A 22,288-nucleotide genomic window follows, 5' to 3' on the forward strand; every position below is an offset into this window, starting at 1 on the left:
ATTTTCATGGAGAATCAAATAATTGATTATATTGACAAAGTGGCAAAGCTAGAATTTTCAAATTTTGATGGCATAGTTCATCTAGATGAAGTTCCTCACACAAGTATCCATGATGTTGTTGGACTTGATAATCATGGTGACGCTCAATATAATGTATCAAATCAACATGTTGATGTTAATAATAATAATTATGTTGTTATTGATGATCCTCATTCTCTTGAAGTTGTGAACGAATCTAATATTCCTCTTAGAAGGTACACAAGATAGTGAGTCCTTCCTTTCGTTATTCATCCAATGAGTATGTGTTACTCACTGACAGGGGAGAACCTAGATGTTATGAGGAGTCCATGGAAGATGCACAAAGATCAATGGATTGAATCCATGCAAGATGAGATGAAGTCTCTGCATGAGAACCACACTTATGAGTTGGTAAAATTGCTCAAGGTCGTGAGAGCTTTGAAGAAAAGCGAGTGTTCAAAGTTAAAGTTGAAGATACACTTGAAGCCCAGATACAAAGCTATATTGGTTGTTAAGGGACTTGGTCAAATAAAGGATATTGACTTTGACAAAATATTTTCTTCTGTTGTGAAAATGTTCTCGATTCGTATGATTATAGGTTTGGATTCTAGTCTTAATTTAGAGATTGAGCAAATGGATGTCAAAAAGGTTTTCCTTCACGGTGACCTAGAATAAGAAGTTTATATGGAACAACATAAGGGCATTAAAGTAGATGGTAAAGAAAATTTTGTATGCAAATTCAGAAAGAGTCTCGATGGCTTAAAACAAGCTCTTAGACAATGGAACAAGAAGTTTGAATGTGTTATGGGGGTGGGGGGGGGAGCCTATAAGAAGACTAAAAATACAAAAATTTTGTGACAATGATTTTATTATCCTCTTGCTCTATGTGGATGATATGTTGATTGTGGGCAAGAATACTTCCAAAATTGACAAGTTGAAAAAGGAGTTGTGTAAGTCTTCTGCTACGAAAGACTTGGGTTATGCCAAGAAAATTTTGGGCATGAAAATTACTCGTCTGAGAGATAAAAGAAAGATTTATTTGTCATAAAAGAATTACATTGAAAGTGTACTAGAGCACTTCAATATGAAAAGTGTTAAGCCTGTTAGTGCACCTCTTGCTGGTCATATGAAGTTGAGCAAGAACATGTGTCCTACAGTTTGGGAAGAAAAAAAAGTAAGGCCAAAGTTTCATATTCCTCATTCTTCGGAAGTCTAATGTATGCAATGATATGCACTAGACCTGATTTTACTCACACAGTTGGTGTTGTTAGTAGATTTCTCGACAATTCCAAAAAAGAGCATCGAAAAGCTCTGAAGTGGATACTCAGGTATCTTAGAGGAAGCTCAGATGAATACTTGTTTTGGAGCATCAAATCCAATCTTTAAGGGTTATACAGATGCTGGTATGGTAGGTGACCTTGATAACAGGACATCCACTACTGGATTATTGTTTACTTTTCGGTAGGGCTATATCATGGCAGTCGAAGTTGCAAAAGTGTGTTGCACTATCTACAACTGAATCTGAGTCTATTGCGGCTACTAAATCTGGCAAGGAGATTATAGGGATAAAGCAATTTCTTCAAGAACTTGGATTGCTGCAGATTAAGTATGTTGTCTATTGTGACAGTCAGAGTGCAATAGATTTGAGCAAGAACTCCATATATCATGCAAGAACAAAATACATTGACGTCACATATCATTGAATTAGTGATGAAGTGGAGAGTGAATTACTTTATGTCAAAAAGATCCGTACAAGTGAAAATCCCCCAGATGTTCTGACCAACAGGATACCGAAAGATAAATTTGAGTGATGCAAAGAACTTGTTGGTATGAACTGTCTCTAAAGAAAATGAGAATGCCTTCTTTTGGTGAATGGATCTGGAGGGGGAGATGTGTAGGGTCCATACCCATTACAGATAAACATAAGGAAAGTTGAAATGCAGGAAAGATTGAAATGCTTGTTACTTATTGTTAAAGTCAACAAATGCTGCAACAAATTAACCAAAGCTCACTATTTCTTTTTCAATTAAAATCTACCAAGAAGTCTGCATAGTTGTAAAGGTTGATATTATTTTTTTAGGGGAACTTTCACATATAACCACTTAAAATAGTACTTTACTCTTCATAGCTATAGTTTGATAGTTATAATTTGTAGCAACATGTTATATGGAGGAAAGAGGCGATCAAGACTGGGAGAGGAGAGAGGTGAGAGAGAGGGGAGGAAAGAGTGGGAGAAAAGTGAATTGTATATATGTCAGTTAGATAATTGTATATTATACATATGTATTTGTATTTATGGCAAGCAGAGTAGGAGAGGCAGGAGAGAGGCGAGCGAGACTGGGAGAGGAGGGAGAGAGGCGAGCATGACTGGGAGAGGGAGGAGAGAGGCGAATGGGAGAGATGTGAATTGTATATGTATATAATTGTATATTATACATATGCATTTGTATATATGGCAAAGGAGATTGGGAGACGGAGGAGAGAGGACAGAGAGTCGGAGAGAGGTGAATTGTATATGTATATATTAAATAATTGTATATTACATATGTATGTATATTCTGGCGAATTATACATATACAAACGTGACTAATTATACAAACTCGAAGTCAACCCACGTAATTAATGTATAATGTTAGTCGAGAGGGTTAATTATAGCAAACTATAGTTATGATGAGTAATTAAATATTATAAGTTTATATTGCGAAATTTTTCTTTTTTTATGTTGTCAGTGGTGACATCATTAGAAGTAGATTTCTCCAATAAATAGAGAGCCCTTGCTCATTTGTACATTCACCAAGATAGAGAGAAAAATATTGAGAGCAAAGTGCAGTATTTCATAGACTATACAAGAAAAATAGTCTCTGAAGAAAAATAGAGTGTGAGTGATATTTTAGTAAGGTGGAAATCAAAAGAGTGTTATTCCTTTTGAGTGTGTTGTAGTCACTTTGAATATTTTATTCGTGACTACACAATGTAAAATTCTTTATATAATGATATCAGTTGTTCCTCTTGGCCCATATTATTTTCTTTATTTAATAGGGTTTTCACCTAAAATTCTTGATGTCATTATTTTTCCATTTTATTTTCATTATTTTGACCATATATATTTTTGTGTTAGTCCGCATTTTTTCCAACACTTCCACGATAATTTTCACATTGTACGATATCCGCGCCTTCACGACATATTGAAAACACATAGTCAAACTTTTTTTTAAGGTAATATCATTTAGCATGTTCAAACAAAACATTCCAATCTAAAATGCTTAGAAGTAATATTTTAATATTATTCGTGTACGCACGTGTATGTATACTAGTTAGTTTTTTTGCAAAACGGAAGTTATTTTTAATTATTTTTTAATCCACATGTTACCATCCACGTGAAATTAATATTTTTTGAAAAAAGATGACATGGACACACAACTTAAGGTATCATAATCTCTAAAATTTTGTATCATTTAAAAAAATTAAAAAATCCCTTTTCTCCTTTGTTGAAACAACAGTAGCTAAATAGCTTGAAGAGGTGTTGAAAAACAAGTTATGTAGTAAATGTGTGGATTTTATTTTGTTTTTTGAGGTCCATAATAAGAAAAAAGCCAAGTCTTTTTCAATTCGATAGCCTTGATTTTACTGCAAAGACAAAAGGGAATGGGAAATTGAATCAAAAATAGAATGGAAAAACTATAATTAAGTTGTAAATATGATGTGTTGCCCTTTAAGGCAGAACCCATTAGTAAAGGTGCACACACCTTAACACCTACACTTAAGCTCCAATTAAGCGAGGCGAAGCACACAAGCTGGGCTTAAGAGTTCTGTAGGTGAGCCTTAATGTCACGGCCCATTAGTTATGTCTTGTGCAATGAAGTTTCAGTATCTTAGGTAATATACTTGGACCAACAACAACAACAACGTACACGAATGAGATTTGGAGAGGGTTGGGTGCACACAGACTTTATATAAAGACCAAGGAAGAATGTTGTCCCTTATATAAGTCTAATAATGGACTTGAATGCAAGTACACTAATATAACGTTTTTCATCAGAGAGACAAGTGTTAAAAACATTCTTCAACTTGGCGCGATATTATTAGTTTCCTTCCTGAATTATTGACAGCTTTAAAAGCATCCCTTTGCCGCAGGGAATAATCTCTTATGACTACTCACAAATTGAGTAGATGAAAATAACTTTTTTCATATCTCTAATGTGCATGTAAAAATGAAATCTCTTGTAAAACGAACATAAAACTAAACAAATTTGTAAAGAATTACAAACCAAATCTCCCGAAAGTCTTCATGTGGTTTTAGCCTAAATTAGAAAAATCATAATAAAACCCAAGGCAAGAATGGGAAAAGTCCTCAGAATACAATAAGAGAAAATCACAGTTTGATTTTTATTGCTGTTTTGAGGAATTAATTTATAAGACAAACTTCCAAATTATTCCAAACAAATAGAAATTAAACTCTATAATAAGTTGAAGGGGAGTAATTGTAAGGATCACCAAAAACTGCAACATTGCCTGGCCTTGAAAATACAATCTACAAACATTAAAAAAAACATTGTTTTAAATGAATTAGTTTACATAATTCAACTTGATATCAGAGCAGATCAAGAGGTATGAGAGGAGGTCAAAAATTTATCACCATATGTAATACCTGATAATCTCCTATCGTGCACGTTTTGAATCCAGCAGCACAATAGTCAAAGTAGTACTCCCATGTCCTGATGAACTTGTCATCGAATCCCAAAGAACGAATTTGGCTAGTGACAGTACAGTTAACAATGTTCAAGTATCTGAACAAAGCTAGAAATGATTCATAAAAGAAACGGTTTTAACTCGTGGATTCACTATTTAGGTATAGTTACCTTTTGTTTTTCAGGAAGTTTTCTCGCCAACATCTCAATGTCTGGTAGTAATGAATTCCTATCTCCTCCAGGTGCTTGACACTGCATTCATATCATTCGATAAATGATTTAAAAAAGAAATGGTTTTGGAAGTGTGACAAGCGCGCTAGCTAGTGCAAAATCTCAAAATCAACTCTTTGTTACCATAGTCTGGATGCAGCAGCCATGGCTGATGTTACTTGACTTAGTGCGGGCACGCATCCACCTGGAAATATATACTCTTTTATGAAGTCTGAGCTCTGCCTGTATTCTTCATACCTCTCGTCTGGTATCGAAATGAACTAAGGAAAGCCAACACATTTTGTGAAAAGTGATTAAAATTGAAGGAAAAAAGTTGAAATGTGTTGAGGGGTCACTTCAATTCATTAAGTACCTGCAGGACTAGAAGTCCATCTTCTGCCAATGCAGACTCACAGCAAGTAAAGAATTCCCCTATGAAATCATGACCAACATGTTCTAACATACCGCTGAAAATGATAAATAATTAGTACGATTGTAACAATGGTTCGACTTGTAATGAGTTATACAATATGTCCAGATGTAGATGGATAAAAGCTCACCATGATATAATCCTGTCATACTTGTCCTTACTTGGGATTTGGCGATAGTCACATAGGAGAAATGTTATTTGATCCTGTGAAAAAGTTTCATCGAATTAAAATGTTAATAGATAATGCTTAAGCGTATAGTGTTCTCCTGTTAATCTTACAAGTACAAATATGTTGAAAAAAACATATCAGTCAATTTCTTTGCAACTTCTCTGGCCTGATTCGAACTGTGGAACAACTGTAAGGCATGACTGCTTAAAATAGACACTTGTGTTCTGGCCCTTCCCTGAACCCCTTTTCTGGCCCTGATTATCGATGAAGCTTTTTATGGAGCTATTGAAGTTTGGGAAGCAAGAAAATGAAAAAAAGGTTTAGTTCATGAAGTCTGTTAGTTCCTTCTTGGTTGTGTTGTTCATAGATGAAAATCCACATCAAATGTTCTCAAAATAGGCAGCATCAAGAATAATATATTAGTCATCTAGACAAACAAGAATGAAATTCCAAACTCGGAAAATTTTGAGCTTCTATAGATACTGACAAGTACTAAGTACTAACTCCGACTGTGTGAGCTTTGCTCATATTGCCGGTCCCAAGCTCAGATAAAGGAGGAGGATTACGGTAGGTTGGAAGCCAACATAAAGTATGGCAATTCGTGATGATAGACGATGTATGTACTATACCTGAAGGCCTGCTTGCTCAACTCTCAACTGTGCATACTCTAGTTGCTGCTCCGAGAGAGTTATACCAGTATATTTACATCCTGTTTGCTTGACAACTTCCATAGCCAAACTTCCCCAACCAAATCCAATCTCTAAAACGTGATGTTCTGCGCTAATCTTTGCCTAAACAGAATAGATGCAAAATCAAATTATGCCTGAAGTTTGTGTAGAAATGGGAGGGATTCTTACTTAGTTGATATCTTACCTTACTAATGAGACGATGAATCTTTCTCAGCTGTGCATCTTTTAGGTCTTCATCCTCACTCTAGAAAATATAAGAAACTAGATCACTGCGGAATGAGATTAGAGGAAAGGTAGTCTAGCAAATATCTAAATTTGAAAGCTAACCTTGAATATTGCACATAAATATGTCATTGTCTCATCCAGAAAGAGTGAGAAGAGTTCATTACTCTGAAAACAAATATGCGCAGGTTTGAGAATTTCATTTCACTAGTTATCTTTGACATCCCCTACATGCTCATAGCTCATAAATAGACACCTTAATTTGGCCTCAACTGATAACTTAACACTACAACTTTGAGAATGTACCTCTAGACACCTCAAGTCGTCTCCATTGTATCAGTTGAACACTCCAACTTACAAAATGATCATCTAGACACCTCCAAAATTTATCTGCCACATCGGTGTCAGGTGTCCATGCACCACACTGGGGACAAGTTAAGGTGTCTAGATGTGCATTCTCAAAGTTTAAGTGCTTATTGCCAGCTTGGTCATCAAGTTAAAGTGTCTATCTATGTACTATGCCTTTTTTATAATCGAGAAATCCCCTAGGAACGATGTCAGGCTTTTATCTGCAGCAGGCCTAACCCACACATCATGGGTTGTGCTCTTTCCACTAGACCAAAGCCCCGGGGCTTGACATCCCCTACATACTTTGGGTCATGATATAATATGCAAGTCAATTACCAGGTCATAATGGCGAGAAATATTCCGACGAGCCTGAGTCAGAGTGTTATGATTCGAAACGTGTTGAATGAAATATTTTGCAGATGACAGTGCTGCTGTAAAAAGCAATGGCGTCCACCAACCCCTAGAGCCATGCAAAATGAGAATACCTTTAACATGAGAATAACAGAAGTTTAGATTTATTTATTTCAGGTCAGTAACTATTACCTTTTCTTGCTAGACCTTTTAACAGATGCTTTCATATCTCTATTGGCAACAAATATCTGTAAAGGAATTCAGAAAGATAAGTACCCAAAGCTATTAACAAAGATATCGAGTCATTTCCTCACCATGAGAAGATTGAGAAGACCTTCATTCTTATCAACAAAAGAGAAATCCCCATGAATAAAGGCATCAGCAAGGCCTAGATCAGCTTGAGTTGCAACCTGCAAGAGATTATATATGTCACAGAATTTGTTTAGATTGAGAAACTTTTTTTAAGTTTATCGATTGATAACTTGTAGGGGACAGCATAAGAAAATTTAAATTTACCTTCCAGTAAAACTTTGTACTATGGATTCTAAGCAAAACTTTGAGAGAGCATTTCCTATCTGTTCCTTGGAAAGTGAAAATTGTACCTCCTTCTTCCAACAAGCTGTATATCGAAATATATAAAGTTATTATACAGATATCAACTATAAGAAAGAAAAAACTTAGAAATATCCGAGTAATATTCTCATGAATAATTAAGACCATTCTGAAGCTATGTATAATTGAAGGAATAATATAAAACTAAAAGCATAGTAAATTGCGATTCACTCGTGATTTTTTCTGCGACATGGTTTTCAACTTGCTATTTCTACCAGTCAAATAGCAAAGATCATAAATGTAGTAAATGAACAACTTGTTGGTTTGTATCTGCCACTATTTGGATTAAATCAATGCAATGTGAAACTATCATCACTCACATTATGCATCCAGTTTCAATGAAATTTTTGAGGAATCTAGTAACGACGAGGCGTGCTCCTGTTTCAGTCCAGGTTGTTACCATGTGCTTGGGATTGTCCAGAATACGACAATTCCTTCTAAGCACCCCATCTGCAGCAACCATACCCGCCTACGGATGACCAAAAGGTAGACAATCATCTAAATGAGACTAAAGGGACAACAAAATGTTTTCAGTCATACTTCAAGTTAAAATCTGTTGAGCTTTTATTAGAAGTAGTACTACCTTTAGTCCATCCTCATGGAAACCGTACCCTGAAAGTATTGCAATAAACACATATCAATAAGCAGTGAACACAAAGAGGAATATAAAGTCTGTGTGAAGCAAAGACTAAAGTCAGAACAACTCAAGCTACAAGTGTTACCAGTAACGTATGTGGAAAAAATGGCATGAATAAACATAGACACTAGGTTGTTGGCATGAATAAACCTAGACACTAGGTTGTTGTGCTCATTCACTGGCATCAAGCAGAAATGGAAGGAAAAAAAAGGCAAATTATGCAGGTTATAAAGGAAAATCTATCTTGAAGAAACTCTCCTTAAAAAGAGATTCATACCTTGATATGTTCCACAAAACCATATTCCTCTCTTCCCTTGGATTTGATGTAGCTCATTTGAAGCTTTTGACACAGCAACTGAAGGGACTAGGTGGCCTGTTGTCCATTTAAGCAACATATGATCTGGTTCTTGAGGAGGATCGAGGGTTACGAGATAAGGCAGGTTCGAGTCACCAAGATTCTGTAAGTTTAGACAGCTCATAAATTAAGAGAGAAGTTACAAGAGGAAAGACTGCCCACTAAAGAACATCTTCTTCTGATAGGCTCCTAAATAATTGAATTGAGTAACACACCTGCATTATATTGAGCGAATATGTGACACATGATCTATCATTCATGGTTCCAAGAAAGTTACAAGCACTCCATGCTTCCGGATTGTGAGGCAGGAATGTTTTGTCACGATGAAGAAAAATATCACTGTCATAGAGGAAGAGAAATGAATTTTTTCAATTTGACTACGGTTCAGTCCACCAACGCACTTCTTTCAAACCATGCAGAAGGAGAAGTAAAATGAAAGAAATTCAAGCAAAGGTGAGCAAATAAAGGAGAGCGAAGTACCTATAGATATAATGGAAAGCACCTAGTATTCTTGTTTCATCATATGTTGCCTCTTCGCCTAACATTTTCAGAGTATCTGGAGCATGTGCAGCGATTATGCATCCATCATATACTTCTGTGGCACCATCAGTGCAAGCTATGGTACAACCTGCAAGGGGTTTTTCTTTTACACTTTAGAATCAGGAGTAGCTCGTAGCTATGTGATGGTAACACAATATTGATTGAAGCATTTTCTTTCGGTATCAAACACACAATTAACTCTACCTAGACCACTGCCACTAATTGAAAAAATATCATAAGTTGAAGTATAAACTAAGAAGCACATGTTCTTATACAAATTAATAGGCTAGAAGCAAATATAACCTAGTCAACCTAACGGTTTGATCTTCAGTCAGATCAACTATTATCTTTTTATTACAACGGATATATCCCTTTCTACTATTATGATAAAAGTTAGAGCCATGACGCATAAACAAACACTCAAAATTGGCCCAAGCTGACAAATAAGCACTCCAACTTTGAGTATACGCATCTAGACACCTCAACTCGTCTCTACTGTGTTAGTTGAATACTTCAACTTACAAAATAATCATCTTGACACCTATAAAATTTATGTGTCATATCAGTGTCGGGTGTCCACGAGACACTGTAGAGACGAAGGGGAAGGTTTAGTTGTCAGTTTTGACCAAGTTGATTTGTCTAGATGTGCATACTCAAAGTTGGAGTGGTTACTTGTCAGCTGAGGCCAAGTTTGAGTGCATGTTTATGTATCATGTGAAGAAACACCACAAAAAACTCTTGCAAGATACCACATATAAACCAAGTTACACCTTCTTCATTTGTCGATACAGAATTTACTTCACAACCAGTTCTTATTTGGCAACCTCTCTTCTCCAGCTCTTCCTTAACCTGCATCAAATCAGTACTCTAAAAAATGATACATGCTTAACAAATCATACAAGAAAGTGAAAATTGGCAAATTGCCTGAAGTTCTCCTCAGGGAAACAATAAAAACATTGTGGTATCCATGAATGAAAAATCACCTTATTTACATATGTCTGTGATCGCCATCTTACAGTAAGCAATTGAGGGAGATCAAAGATCTGCAAAGAAAGAAACAAAAGCATCCTTAGACACAAGGACAATAGAATGATATATATAATCATTGAAATTCAGTCTCTTGTATGCAACACACGAAGTACGGTAATTGAACAGCGGATAAGAGGGAAAAACCTGCAGAAGATGGTGGTCGCGGAAGAATAAAAGAATGTAGCAAGCAGAAAAGCTCAATACTCCTGCTAAAGGACAGGACCAGATTGAAGCACATATTGGAATCTGTCAAACATGAGTGAATTTCTTATAGCAAGAACACTTTGTTGAAAGAACAAAAAGGCCAATACAAGTATGGATATCAAATAAATAAATACGAAAAACAGCAGTGTCACCAGATAAGCCTTCTGAAATAACTCTGAATAGCCATGTGACTTCATAAATTGCCCTAACGTTTCATTGCGATCAACGTCAAGATTATTGTCAACTTCTTCAAGGTAACTGCAGTGTAGTTAGAAACATATATATTCGTGATAAAATAAACTTCATTAGCTCAAAACACCTAGACTATTCTAGAAATTGAACTTGTAATTTTGATTGTTACATTTTCTATTTCTAATATGTTCTATAGAATGTACATATATCGTTTGAATGAGTCTACACTAATTAACATGGGACATACGTGCTCAAAACTAGTAAAGTAAAAAAGGTGAAATAATTGATTGATCTTCTGAGTGCGTGCTACAGACATAATTAAGTGATTTTTCTATTACAAACAAAAGAAACATGAATTTACTTGATGGTTTGGAATAGTTGACTGATTATTTGAGTAATGAACTCATTCATGGAATTGATTACTAATAAGAAGTGACATATATAATGATAAGTTATCAGTACCTTATGACATCCTGTTTGAATCTGATGATTTCTCTAATCATTTGCAAAAAATATGGATTCAAGAGATTCTTCTTCTGTGCAAACAAACTAGAGAATCCCTTTCGAGTACCCCATTCGCAACCATGGCCATGGTCTAAGCTCACTGATAATGACATATGATAGGTCTCCATATCAACTCCAAGGCACTCAAAAAATTCCATCATGTATGGATAAGTTACCTGTCAAATACAACATCCAGAAGATGGGGGGTTGAAAAAGCTCTAGCTACAAACATTTTCAATGTAATGAGTTGATTTCTCAAATGATCACTCAAATAATAATTATTATCTCATTAAGTCACAATTCTATGTCTTTCTTTCATCCTTTCTGCCTTGGCCTATGGCAATTGGTCTTACTAAGATGAGATGCATTTCGTTTTCCTTTTGTTAGTTATCAGTTGGGGCTTTAAGAAGAAAATTGAGTTTATTGTTGGGGTTCGGGTCTTTTTCCTTTCCTATGTGAAAAGATAGAAGTATTACTTGGACCACCCCACTTGTTTAGGTCTTACTTCACACAAACAAGAGAGAAAAATCAAGAGAGAGCCGTTTTGGAGATTGAGAGAATTAGAGAAACACTTTGTTGCTTCAAGAAATTTCTGCTCAGGCAGTCCGCTTTACACAGAGTTTGTCGCTTCGTTAACCATAAGATTGTTCTCAAATTTGAATTGGAAGTTCTCATGAACCTGATTCTTGCATTTCGATGATGAAGATAGGATTTGGTTGTCTGTAGCTTCTGATTTGGGGAGTGAGCAGTAGCTCATGTTTGCGTGAATTCTCTCCTTAGTTCTCTAGTTTTGGTGCAATCTTGTTTTGTTGTTGCTTGACACTTGTTTTGTGGCCAACTTTGGAGGACAATATTGTAATTCTTGGTGATTATAATAGAGCTTTCAGTCTCGTGATTTTTACTCTTTACATTGAAGGCTTTTCTTTTTTACGTAAATCTTCGTGTCTTATATGATTGGTTTATTCTTCTCTTGTTGTTTTTGTTTGGTTGATACATTTGATGTCGATTTTTTGCAGTCTGTGATTTAGTTTCTCTTATCTTGGTTTCAAATTGAAAGAAAAAGCTTAGATTTGGATATTATTCTATGGCTATCGTGTCAGACATTTTTTGTTAGTGTCTTGCCTATTCCAATAAGTAGTATCAGAGCATTGGTTTTTGTTTATTATCGATTTGAATGATGAAGGCAAATATGAGAAAGATGATTTGTTTGAATGACAGTAACTATACTTGGAAAGAGAAGATGGAAGATCTTCTATTTGTCAAGAAAATGCATTAACCAGTATTTGGTTCTGATAAACCTCAGTCCATGACGACTAAAGAATGAAAATTTGAGAACTTACAAGTTTGTGCCTATATCAAACAACGAGTTTAAGATCATGCTACACATCACATTGTGAATGACACACATAACACAAGTTTGTGGGACAAACTCGAGACACTTTATGCTTTGAAGACTGACAACAATAAGTTGTTTCTATTGAAATAATTGATGAAAATCAAGTATAAATAGGTCACTCATATTTTTGATAATATTTATTATTTTTAGGGTGTTCTTGACCAGCTATTCGAAATTAATGTAAAGTTTGATGAAGAGATATAGAGACTTTGGCTTCTTAATACTCAATCAAACTCTTGGGAAATTCTTTGAGTTTCTTTGACTAATTCTTCTCTTAGTGGTGTTGTAACTATGGTATATGCTAAGAATGGTGTCTTGAATGAAGAGATGAGAAGAATATCACAAGCCTCATCTTCTTCGACTTCACACTCCGATGTTTTGGTTACTGTAGATAGGGGAGAAACAAGTTCTGCGATCAAAATGATAGAGGTAAATTTAGAAGCAAGTCGAATTCCAAATACAAGAATACTATACGTAACTATTGTCACAAGAATGGACATATCATGAAATATTGTTGCAAGCGAAAGAGAGACATGCGACAACAAAAGAAAGAAGACGATAATGAAAATCGTATTGTTGTTGTTGCTAATGATGATCTTCTTGTTTCTTGCGATGAAAATGTCGTTAATCTTGTTTTTGATGAGTCTAGCCGATTCCTGTATTCAGGTGCTACTTCTCATGTCATTCCTAAGAAGGAATTATTTTCTTCTTGAACTCCAGATAATTTTAGGATGTTGAAAATGGGCAATAGTCATGAGGTTGCATTTCTTGGCACTAAAACAGTTTATTTGGAAAGTAACAATGGTTTCAATTATTTCTCAATAATGTCAAGCATGCTCCATATGGTTTCTTGAAATTGATTTCTTTGGAAACCTTGATTATGATGGTTATGTTAATACGCTTGGTGTTGGCCAGTGGAAGCTTACTAGAGGTTTGATGGTTATGGCTCGTGGTGACGAGTTATCTAACTGATATGTATTTCAGGGCTCCATCTCTAGATACTCGGTAAACTTAATGGAGAATGATACTTCATCAGAATTATGACATAGAATGCCAAGTCATATGAGTGAGAAGGGGAGTGATAGTTTGGCTAAGAAAAACTTTCTTTCTGGAGTGAAACAAGCAAATTTGAAAAAATGTTTACCAGCTAAGTGATGAGCACACTCCAACTTTTCTTGTTTCACTCCAGAAAACAAATTTTTGTTAGTCAAACTAATCATCTCCAGAAAGTTTACTGAGTTTGTAAACATGGAGGCCTAAAAATGCATACAAGTTAGACAATTTTTCGCCACTAGCCACAATCATCGAACCTCTCACAAGCTACTACTAGCCAACACCAAGAATATTAACATAACCCTTATCATCAAGGTATCGCACAGAAATTAAATTCAAGCAAACATCTAGAGCATGCTTGAAATTATTGAGAACTAGTTTGGAACCATAGTTACTTTCCAAACAAACTGTCCCAATGCCAAGAACTACAACCTATGATTATTACCTATTTTTAGCATGCCATAATTGCCTAGAGTATAAGAAGAAAATAATTTTTTGGTGTTACATGCGAAGTAGCACCAAAATCCACAAACAAGATAGACTCATCACGAACAAAATTAACAACATTTTCATCACAAGAAACAAGAAGATCATCATTAGCAACAACGTCAACGCGATTTTCATTGTCGCCTTGTTTCTTTTGTTGTCTCGTGTCTCTCTAGTGCTTATAACAATATTTTATGATATTCTCATTCTTGTGACAATAGTTACATGTAGTATTCTTGTATATAGACTTCGACTTACTTCTAATTTTACCTTTATCATTCTGATCTCTAAACTTATTTCTCTCCTATCTTTAGTATTAAAACTATCAGAGTGTGAAACTGAAGAAAATGAGTCATGATATCTTCTTCTTATCTCTTTATTCAAAACACCGCTCTTAGCATATTTCATAGTTATAACACCACGAGAAGCAAAATTAGTCAAAGAAACTCAAAGAGATTAAGAAGAAGCCGAAGTCATTGTATCTATTCATCAAACTTTACATTCATTCTTGATAGCTGGTAAAGAGCACCCTGAAAAATCACTAATATAATCAAAAACAGGAGTGCCCCCTTTATATGTGATGTTTATCAATCATTTCAATAAAAATAACTTATGTTGCTAGTTTTTGAAACATAAAATGTCTTGAGCTTGTCCCACAAATTTCTAGCATATTTTTACATTCACAATGTGATTTCTAATATTATTTTCAACCTATTATCTGATATAACCATAAATCTGCAAGTGCTCAAAGTATCATCGATCATTCTTCATGGACTGAGGTAAATGTATTTTCTTGACAAATAGAAGATCTTTCATCTTTTATTTCCATGTATAATAGTTACTACCATTCAAACAAATATTTGCTCCTATTTTCCATCATAATTTAAATTGATAATCAGCAATAACCAATGCTATGATACCACTTAGTTGAGAAACACTAACAAAGAATGTTTGACATGATAGCAGCGAAATATTATCCAAGTCTAAATTTTCCCTTTCAATTTGAACCAAGAAAACAGAAACTAAACCAAGCACTACGAAGAATGGATAGCAAGTGTATCAACTGAACAAAAGCAATAAAATAAAAATAAATCAATCGCACAAGACATAAAGTTACGTGAAAAATCCTTCAATTTGAAGAGTAAAATATCATGGGACCAAAAAATTCACTATAATCATCAAAATTTACAAAACTATTCTCCAAAATTGGCCACAGAACAAGTGTCAAGTAACGATCAAAAAACGAAAAAAAGATTATGCCAAAACAAGAGAATTAAAAGAAACATTTCACCCAAAAATGAGTTATTGTTCATACCTCAAAATCAAAATCTAGAGGCTATTAAATCCGATCTCCACCGTTGAAATGCAAGAACCAAATTCCATGAACTCTCAGTACAAATTTAAGCATGATCCAACGGTAAATGAAGTGAAAAACTCTATGAGCAGAAATTTCCTAAAGCAAAATGAATTTTTTTTCTCTTTTTCTTAATCTCTAAAACACTCTCTTGACTTGTGTGTCCGAAAAGAAGACCTAAACAAGTCTTATATATACCACATAATATTGAATTTATGTGCAGAAGTGGACTGATCCAAATAAAATTTTTTATTTATCCACATAGAAAGGAAAAATGGAGTTTGTAAGTTGTGAATTACAAAAAGGATGTCTTATTATATTTTTAATAAATTATTTATTCATATTAAATGAAGTTTTAAACACAAATATAGAGCTAAAGTTATTAGTAAATTTTGCCCAACCGTTAATAGGTTTGTAGATTCCCTCTTGGATCTTAATATTAGTCGTTCTCTTGAATGATACCAACTTTAGCTTATTGATGACAAAATTTGAAAGTTTTAAGTATTGGCATTGAAATCAAAGTACTTCTCTCTCACTCTGATAAACACATGTTATTCTATGAACTTCGATGAGAAAATTGAATAATACATCAATTTGTTTGTGATATTTTTCCTTTTAGTTAGTCTATTAAAAAGGATAACAAACTTGACTATACAAAATTAACACCTAAATAACCACTACATAACAATATTTACACTTTCACCAATACATAGCATGACATTTTTTTACAAAACACATTCAAATAGTTTTTTAAAAAGGAAAATAGATAGACATGACAATCCACTATTTATTATTGGAAATTATTTTAATTCCTTAATTTTTTTCTCCCTCCTTCCACAAATATAGTTAATGCTTCTCTTTCATATATAACTCAAAAAGAAGGTTTTGTAATCAAAATCAAACTCTCTGCCTCTTCTATTTTGAAAGTGTGTTCAATGGCAAATATGAGCATTCTATTAATTTTGATTTATCACGATGGAAGATGGAATATAACAAGTATTCACCATAATAGTTGCTTAGATTTGAGAAAAGGATCAAAACTGTCTCTTATCTTTGCCTTAACACTCAAAATGATCCTTATCATTTCATATGAAGCACAAATAGTCCTCCTTTGTAAAAAAATGGTGCAGTTTTAGTCTTTGTAACATTTTCCGTCAATCTACTACGTGTAGCTCCTTTTGTCCATTCATTAAGCAACAATGAAGGTTAATTATTAAGGTCACCAAATGAATTAATTTGAGTGGTAGGATCCGTTGTATTCAGAATTAATATCACCCTCAGATATTAGCTCCATTGATAGATTTACTAAAGAAAAAATACTTAGTTTGTCACTTTAAGAATCGTACCGCGTACGGCTTCACTTGGTTCATATAGCCCGAGCTCAAATCTAAACCTTTAGTCAAGAGAGAACCATTCTTATCTACTATACTACATCCTTTGATTGTATAGATATACTAAATCCTTTGTCTAGAATTACAGAAACAGGCTTTCCAGTCTAAAACAAGAGCTTGTTAGTATCAATTAAGCATAAAATTATAATTTAAAAATTATTATTGGGTGATGATTACTCGTTGAGAAAATTCATACATAGTTATAGTATTATCTATTATTGGGTGATGATTACTCGTTAAGAAAATTCATACATCATTATGGAATTGATAATTTCGGGGAGATAATGATATTGAAGAAATATTCTTTGTCGTGCATGAATAAAATTGAAAGTTGGATCTGCTAATTGAAAAGTGCTTACAGCAAGGAGTAATAAATGTTGGGTTTTATTTGCCCAGATTTCTTACCATAAATAGGTTTTCCTTTTAGGAAAAGATTTTGGATTGACTAATCATTTTTCTAGTAGGAAAAGGTTTAGGACTCTATAAATAGAGATATGTTCCTTCTGACTTAATCAGCATTCACAATGTAGTCTTAATGACTTTGAGAGTTTTGGTTAGGGGGAGAATTTATGGGTCACATGCTTGATACGTTATCACTTGTGTGAACCTCCCATGTATTCCGAGTGAATTGGTTGAGGTTTTTTCTCTCTGTATTTTGTACTCTCATATTTATAGTGGATTGTTCATCTCCTTTGTGGACGTAGGTCGATTGACCGAACCACAAATATTTGACAGACTAAAATTGTTCCATTTTTACAAAGAATGAGGACTATTAGTGCTCCAAAAAGATAAGGATCATTTTGAGTCTTTAAGGCATAGATAAGGGACAATTTTGGTCCTATTCTCCTTAGATTATGATAGTTTTAAAGTATTTTGGTGGTTTTATTGATTTAATTTTTTTTAGATTAACGTAACACAAATTTTGGTATAGCTTTGGTGATAGATGTTTCTTTATCGTGATTTATACAACATAAATTATACCATTTTCAATTAATTTGTGTCATACATAGGTACTCACCTATAGTTAAATTATTGGTTCGTTAGTGGTGTATGTATTGATGTAGTTGATATATTTTAGATACATAGGTAGTAGGTACTTTAGTTTGTGGTGTATGTGTTGGTGTAGTTAATATTTTTAGATATTTTGATACACCAATCTGGTTTAAACAAAATGGTGTATTGTTATTGAATTTATCGTGTTTATATGATGTTATAATTCATAGAACAAAAATAAAACTAACAACAAATATAAAATGGAATTATAAGTTACTTTGATTAAGCACGAAAAATTGGTATTGTTTGTTATTTTGTGGTGCAAATGATGTTGTATATCATACATTGTATATGTATATACAAAATTGTAACCATAATATACATCATGTTAATTACTTAATTTAATTTGTAAGAAGGAAAACGATAGTTTTATACCATTCTATACTATAATTTTACCAATATTTATACCAATTCTGCACATCATTTAACCAATAAATTAATAATACCATTTTGTATCATAAACTATACCACTCTAATACACAAATTAGATTAAATTGTATACCAAAGCGTTACCATATTTTATATCATTTTTAATTAATTATATATTTTTGTAAAAGAATGCAAATAAGTGATTATATTATGATGTTATACATTGTTGTAGATTAGTATATGTCTAACTATTTATCGAAATGTGTTGTAGGGGTGTATATAAAATTTCAAGATTGAAGGAGTGATATATGACACAACACCAAATATGATGACGTAACTAATATTATTGCTTCCTAATGAGGAATTGACACAACAATATTAGTTTAAGCCTAATGATTTATGTCCAGTATCAAGATTTTACTAATTTTTAAAACTCGAATAACACTAATGCTTAAAAAATTATTTTTGAAAATATTTCAAAGTTTAGAATTTTATTTTTTATGCTATCTCTACCCCTACTCCTACCCTAGCCACCCCAACCAAAATCTTTTCTTTTTTTAAAAAAAGAATTTGTTTTAGAAAAATATTTTAAATTAAATTATTTTAATTATTTTCTCCAGCCATACTCCCCAGCCACCCCTTATCCACCCCTCAATTTTTTTTTAAAAATTATCTTTCAAAAATATTTTAGGGTCACAAGTTTGGGTCAGATTTTAGAACGGTCCTCGAGGTCTTATCCTAGTTTGTGTGTTAAGATCGGGTCCTAGATCAATTATCGGGATTATTTTTTGGGTTAGAGATTATTATTCTAATGGGTATTTTCTAGTCTCAAGTCAAAAATAAAAGATATTTTCTGGAAAATGTTGTTCATTCACCAACCAAACATTAAAAAGTATTTTTCGAAAAAAATTTTTTTACTCACAACCAAACATGAAAAAATAAATTAGAAATTCACTTGTTTTCCAAGAAAATATTTTTTAGAAATTTTCCGTGGAAAATGAAGACATTTTCCATCGTACCAAAACACCCTAAAGTCTTTAATTTATTACAATTTTATCAAGGAAAAACTTCATAACAGACATCCATATATATACAAGAATATAGTTGTGTTTTATTTTTTTCATGTTATATGAATATAATTAGACTATAAATAGCAAAGTTAATTATATACAATTAAATATTATTTTTCTATGTATTTATTTAATATAATAAATAAATATTATTTTTTTCTATGTATTTAATATAATAAATAAATATTAAATAGGAAAGTAATTATTGAGTGCCAAATTAATTATGCAAGCACATTTGTGATCTTTTCCATATTTACCATAACCAAAATTTTCTCTTTCATTATTATTCATAAATACATATTTTTTTATTTATTCCTTCAAATTCATTCAAATTCAAGATCCTTTACTTCACTGCACGAGCGATTTTTGTGATTTTGTATCCATCAGATTTTCTAATTGCATATTTATCTCGTTTTTATGAGCATTATATACCTACACATCTACATCTCTTCAATTTTCATAGGGTTTTGATTCAACAATTTGTTTATTCATTTCAATGACTGAAATTGATACTCCGAGAAGGGTTACAACAGGTATACAATTATTTCATAAATTATTGGATGAATTACCTTCTTTTGATATGTGTATTACTCACAATAAGCCAAAATTTCAGGCTTTGTTGCGACAATGGAGAACGAAAGAAGAACAAAAAAGATTAATGACCATATATCTTATTTGCTTGAAGAAATTGAACATGCAACATTAGTAAAGAGGAAAAAAGGTTTAGAAGTGAAAACTAATCTTGAAAAAAGGAGAAAATCAACAATATTGATTCAATTGCGTTGAAAAAAGAGCAGTCAAGCAGGAACAAAAGGAATCTGAAATTGAGATTTGTATGCTTTATTTTTTTAAATTTTAATATCATTTACTTATATATCTCAACACATGTATTGTCTGTCATTGTCATTATGGATTGTCCTCTTGTATTGAAAATGTTAGAAAATTTGATTTTGTATATATATAGTTGTTAAAAAATGAGTACAAAAAGAGCATGAACAAAAAAGAGATTGAGGGTTCTCTGATTGTCAATTTTGTATATAGTAAAATACTCGTATACATAGACATTTGTATTATTATATAACTACAAGTTGGACTATTGATATGTGAATACAATTATATTTGAATACATAAGTACTCTGTCAAATTTTAAAAGTTAATTAGGGAATTTAAGTATAGTTGGGTACATCAATACTGTACTGTTAGCCTTTTCAAAATTTTATTTAGAAGAATACTTATACAGTTTGATACCCACAAATTGTATCTTTTTGGCTCGTTTATCTAATGTATTCATACTTTTGCTTAACAACAGTGTTGAAATGTATCCATATTTATATACATAGATACTTGTATTGTTATATAAGCACAAGTTGAAATGTTGATTTACGAATACAATTATAATTAGATATATAAGTACTATATCTAAGATAAAAAGTTGATTAGAGAATACAAGTATAGTTATATCCAATTTATTCATTTTTGTGTTTAACAACAATGTATTCATTATATTCTATATTAGTGTATTCATTTTTTTTTAACAACTACTGTATCTATTGTCATATAGTTCACCTATTCAAAATCGAAATATTTAACCTTCATTCACAAATTCAACAATTTGCTTACATATAATAACTTGAATTAACAAAAAAAATTATTAATACCTTTTCGACGCCAGAATAAGAAACATGGAGACAACAAGAAAATTGAGTATGATGTATCATTATTTTTGTTAACTGATAAAGAATATGATTTGATATGTCTTTAAATAAGTAATTTTTAGTTATAAGTTAATTATGAAAAGTTACTTATTGTGTGGATGTAATGTAAGGATTAGTGGGTTATATTTAGAGTCAATTCCTTATTTAGTTTGTTGTACTTAGTAATGTATTAATATATAAATATAGAAAACTAAAAAACTATACAAAATACAACAAAAATGTGACATAAATTATAGTCATTTATAGTAAATAACATACCTATAACTATTGGTATTCATTAACCCTATAAATATAACTAGTTTTTAAATACGTGCAACACACGTATATCTCAAGCAAATAGTATACACGATGTAAGTTATATTAAGAACATAGTCTAATCAATAACAAAAAAATACAAACTAAAAATGATGAACATAACACTCGTCCAATTTGATTGACTTCTTTGTTGAGCAATAGATGATTAATTACTAAATTGCAAAATTGAATTACCATATTTAGTTAGATAGATACAATTTGTCAAATAAGTTACATTCTAATGTTATTATGTGCAAATATTTTGTGTATAAGGAATTATTAGTATTAAATATTTGCACCTAATAACTTTAAGTATTATATTTTGTGATATATTATTTGAATAATGAATTGTGATACTTATACCAAATATTTTTAGAAAAACTTGATATGATAAATATTTAAAACTGAAATGCAAAATATATAGGTTTATCAAGAATTTAAAACTAATTATTGTTATAATCTTAACAATTGTGCATGGAAACAAAACAAATGAAATTACAATACATGTGAAATCAAAGTATTATAATTCTAATTAACCAAATATACCATGCATACATAAAAAGGATTAATGAGTTCTTTTCAAGTAATATTTGAGTTAAACTTGAATATTGCAATGACCATAAAAGGTTGTAATCAACTAGAAGAGGAAATAACTATTTTATAGAGAGTATATCATCTCTGCATCTTAAAGAATTGTAATAAGGCTCATACTATAAGAATGAATTCATTAATGTCAACTATGATCAGCCTGGTAAAATCAACTCGACTTCCACGATTGAATATTAACTCAAGAGTAGTAAAAATTGAATATGACAACTACTCTTATTTAATTGACATCAACAATCTTGCATACTTGCCATCTCTTTTATTTTATGCAAACTATAAAAGGATATAAACAAAAGGGGGGGG

General features: G+C 32.4%; 1 protein-coding gene across 3 annotated transcripts in view; it reads right to left on the reverse strand.

Moving 5' to 3' along the window:
- Positions 1-4,290: 4,290 nt before the first annotated feature.
- Positions 4,291-22,288, reverse strand: part of LOC107012928 — a 20,658-nt gene continuing 2,660 nt past the window's right edge. For 2 of the 3 annotated variants that reach the window (XM_015212902.2, XM_027915305.1), the window contains 23 exons: positions 11,157-11,374; positions 10,655-10,760; positions 10,443-10,544; positions 10,253-10,312; positions 10,040-10,118; positions 9,210-9,357; positions 8,945-9,068; positions 8,652-8,832; positions 8,321-8,349; positions 8,058-8,206; positions 7,642-7,744; positions 7,440-7,535; positions 7,318-7,373; positions 7,111-7,234; positions 6,532-6,594; positions 6,389-6,448; positions 6,145-6,306; positions 5,477-5,550; positions 5,290-5,383; positions 5,061-5,197; positions 4,878-4,958; positions 4,667-4,772; positions 4,291-4,549 (listed from right to left, as the gene is read on the reverse strand). In XM_015212902.2, the coding sequence (XP_015068388.1) occupies positions 4,469-4,549; positions 4,667-4,772; positions 4,878-4,958; positions 5,061-5,197; positions 5,290-5,383; positions 5,477-5,550; positions 6,145-6,306; positions 6,389-6,448; positions 6,532-6,594; positions 7,111-7,234; positions 7,318-7,373; positions 7,440-7,535; positions 7,642-7,744; positions 8,058-8,206; positions 8,321-8,349; positions 8,652-8,832; positions 8,945-9,068; positions 9,210-9,357; positions 10,040-10,118; positions 10,253-10,312; positions 10,443-10,544; positions 10,655-10,760; positions 11,157-11,374 (2,433 nt within the window). In that variant the 3' untranslated portion in view covers positions 4,291-4,468. Of the gene's footprint in view, positions 4,550-4,666; positions 4,773-4,877; positions 4,959-5,060; positions 5,198-5,289; positions 5,384-5,476; positions 5,551-6,144; positions 6,307-6,388; positions 6,449-6,531; positions 6,595-7,110; positions 7,235-7,317; positions 7,374-7,439; positions 7,536-7,641; positions 7,745-8,057; positions 8,207-8,320; positions 8,350-8,651; positions 8,833-8,944; positions 9,069-9,209; positions 9,358-10,039; positions 10,119-10,252; positions 10,313-10,442; positions 10,545-10,654; positions 10,761-11,156; positions 11,375-15,448; positions 15,654-22,288 lie in introns of those variants that run through there. The other variant, XM_027915306.1, reaches the window with a different exon arrangement.

This window comes from Solanum pennellii, chromosome 3 (assembly GCF_001406875.1).
Source record: "Solanum pennellii chromosome 3, SPENNV200".
NCBI lineage: Eukaryota > Viridiplantae > Streptophyta > Magnoliopsida > Solanales > Solanaceae > Solanum > Solanum pennellii.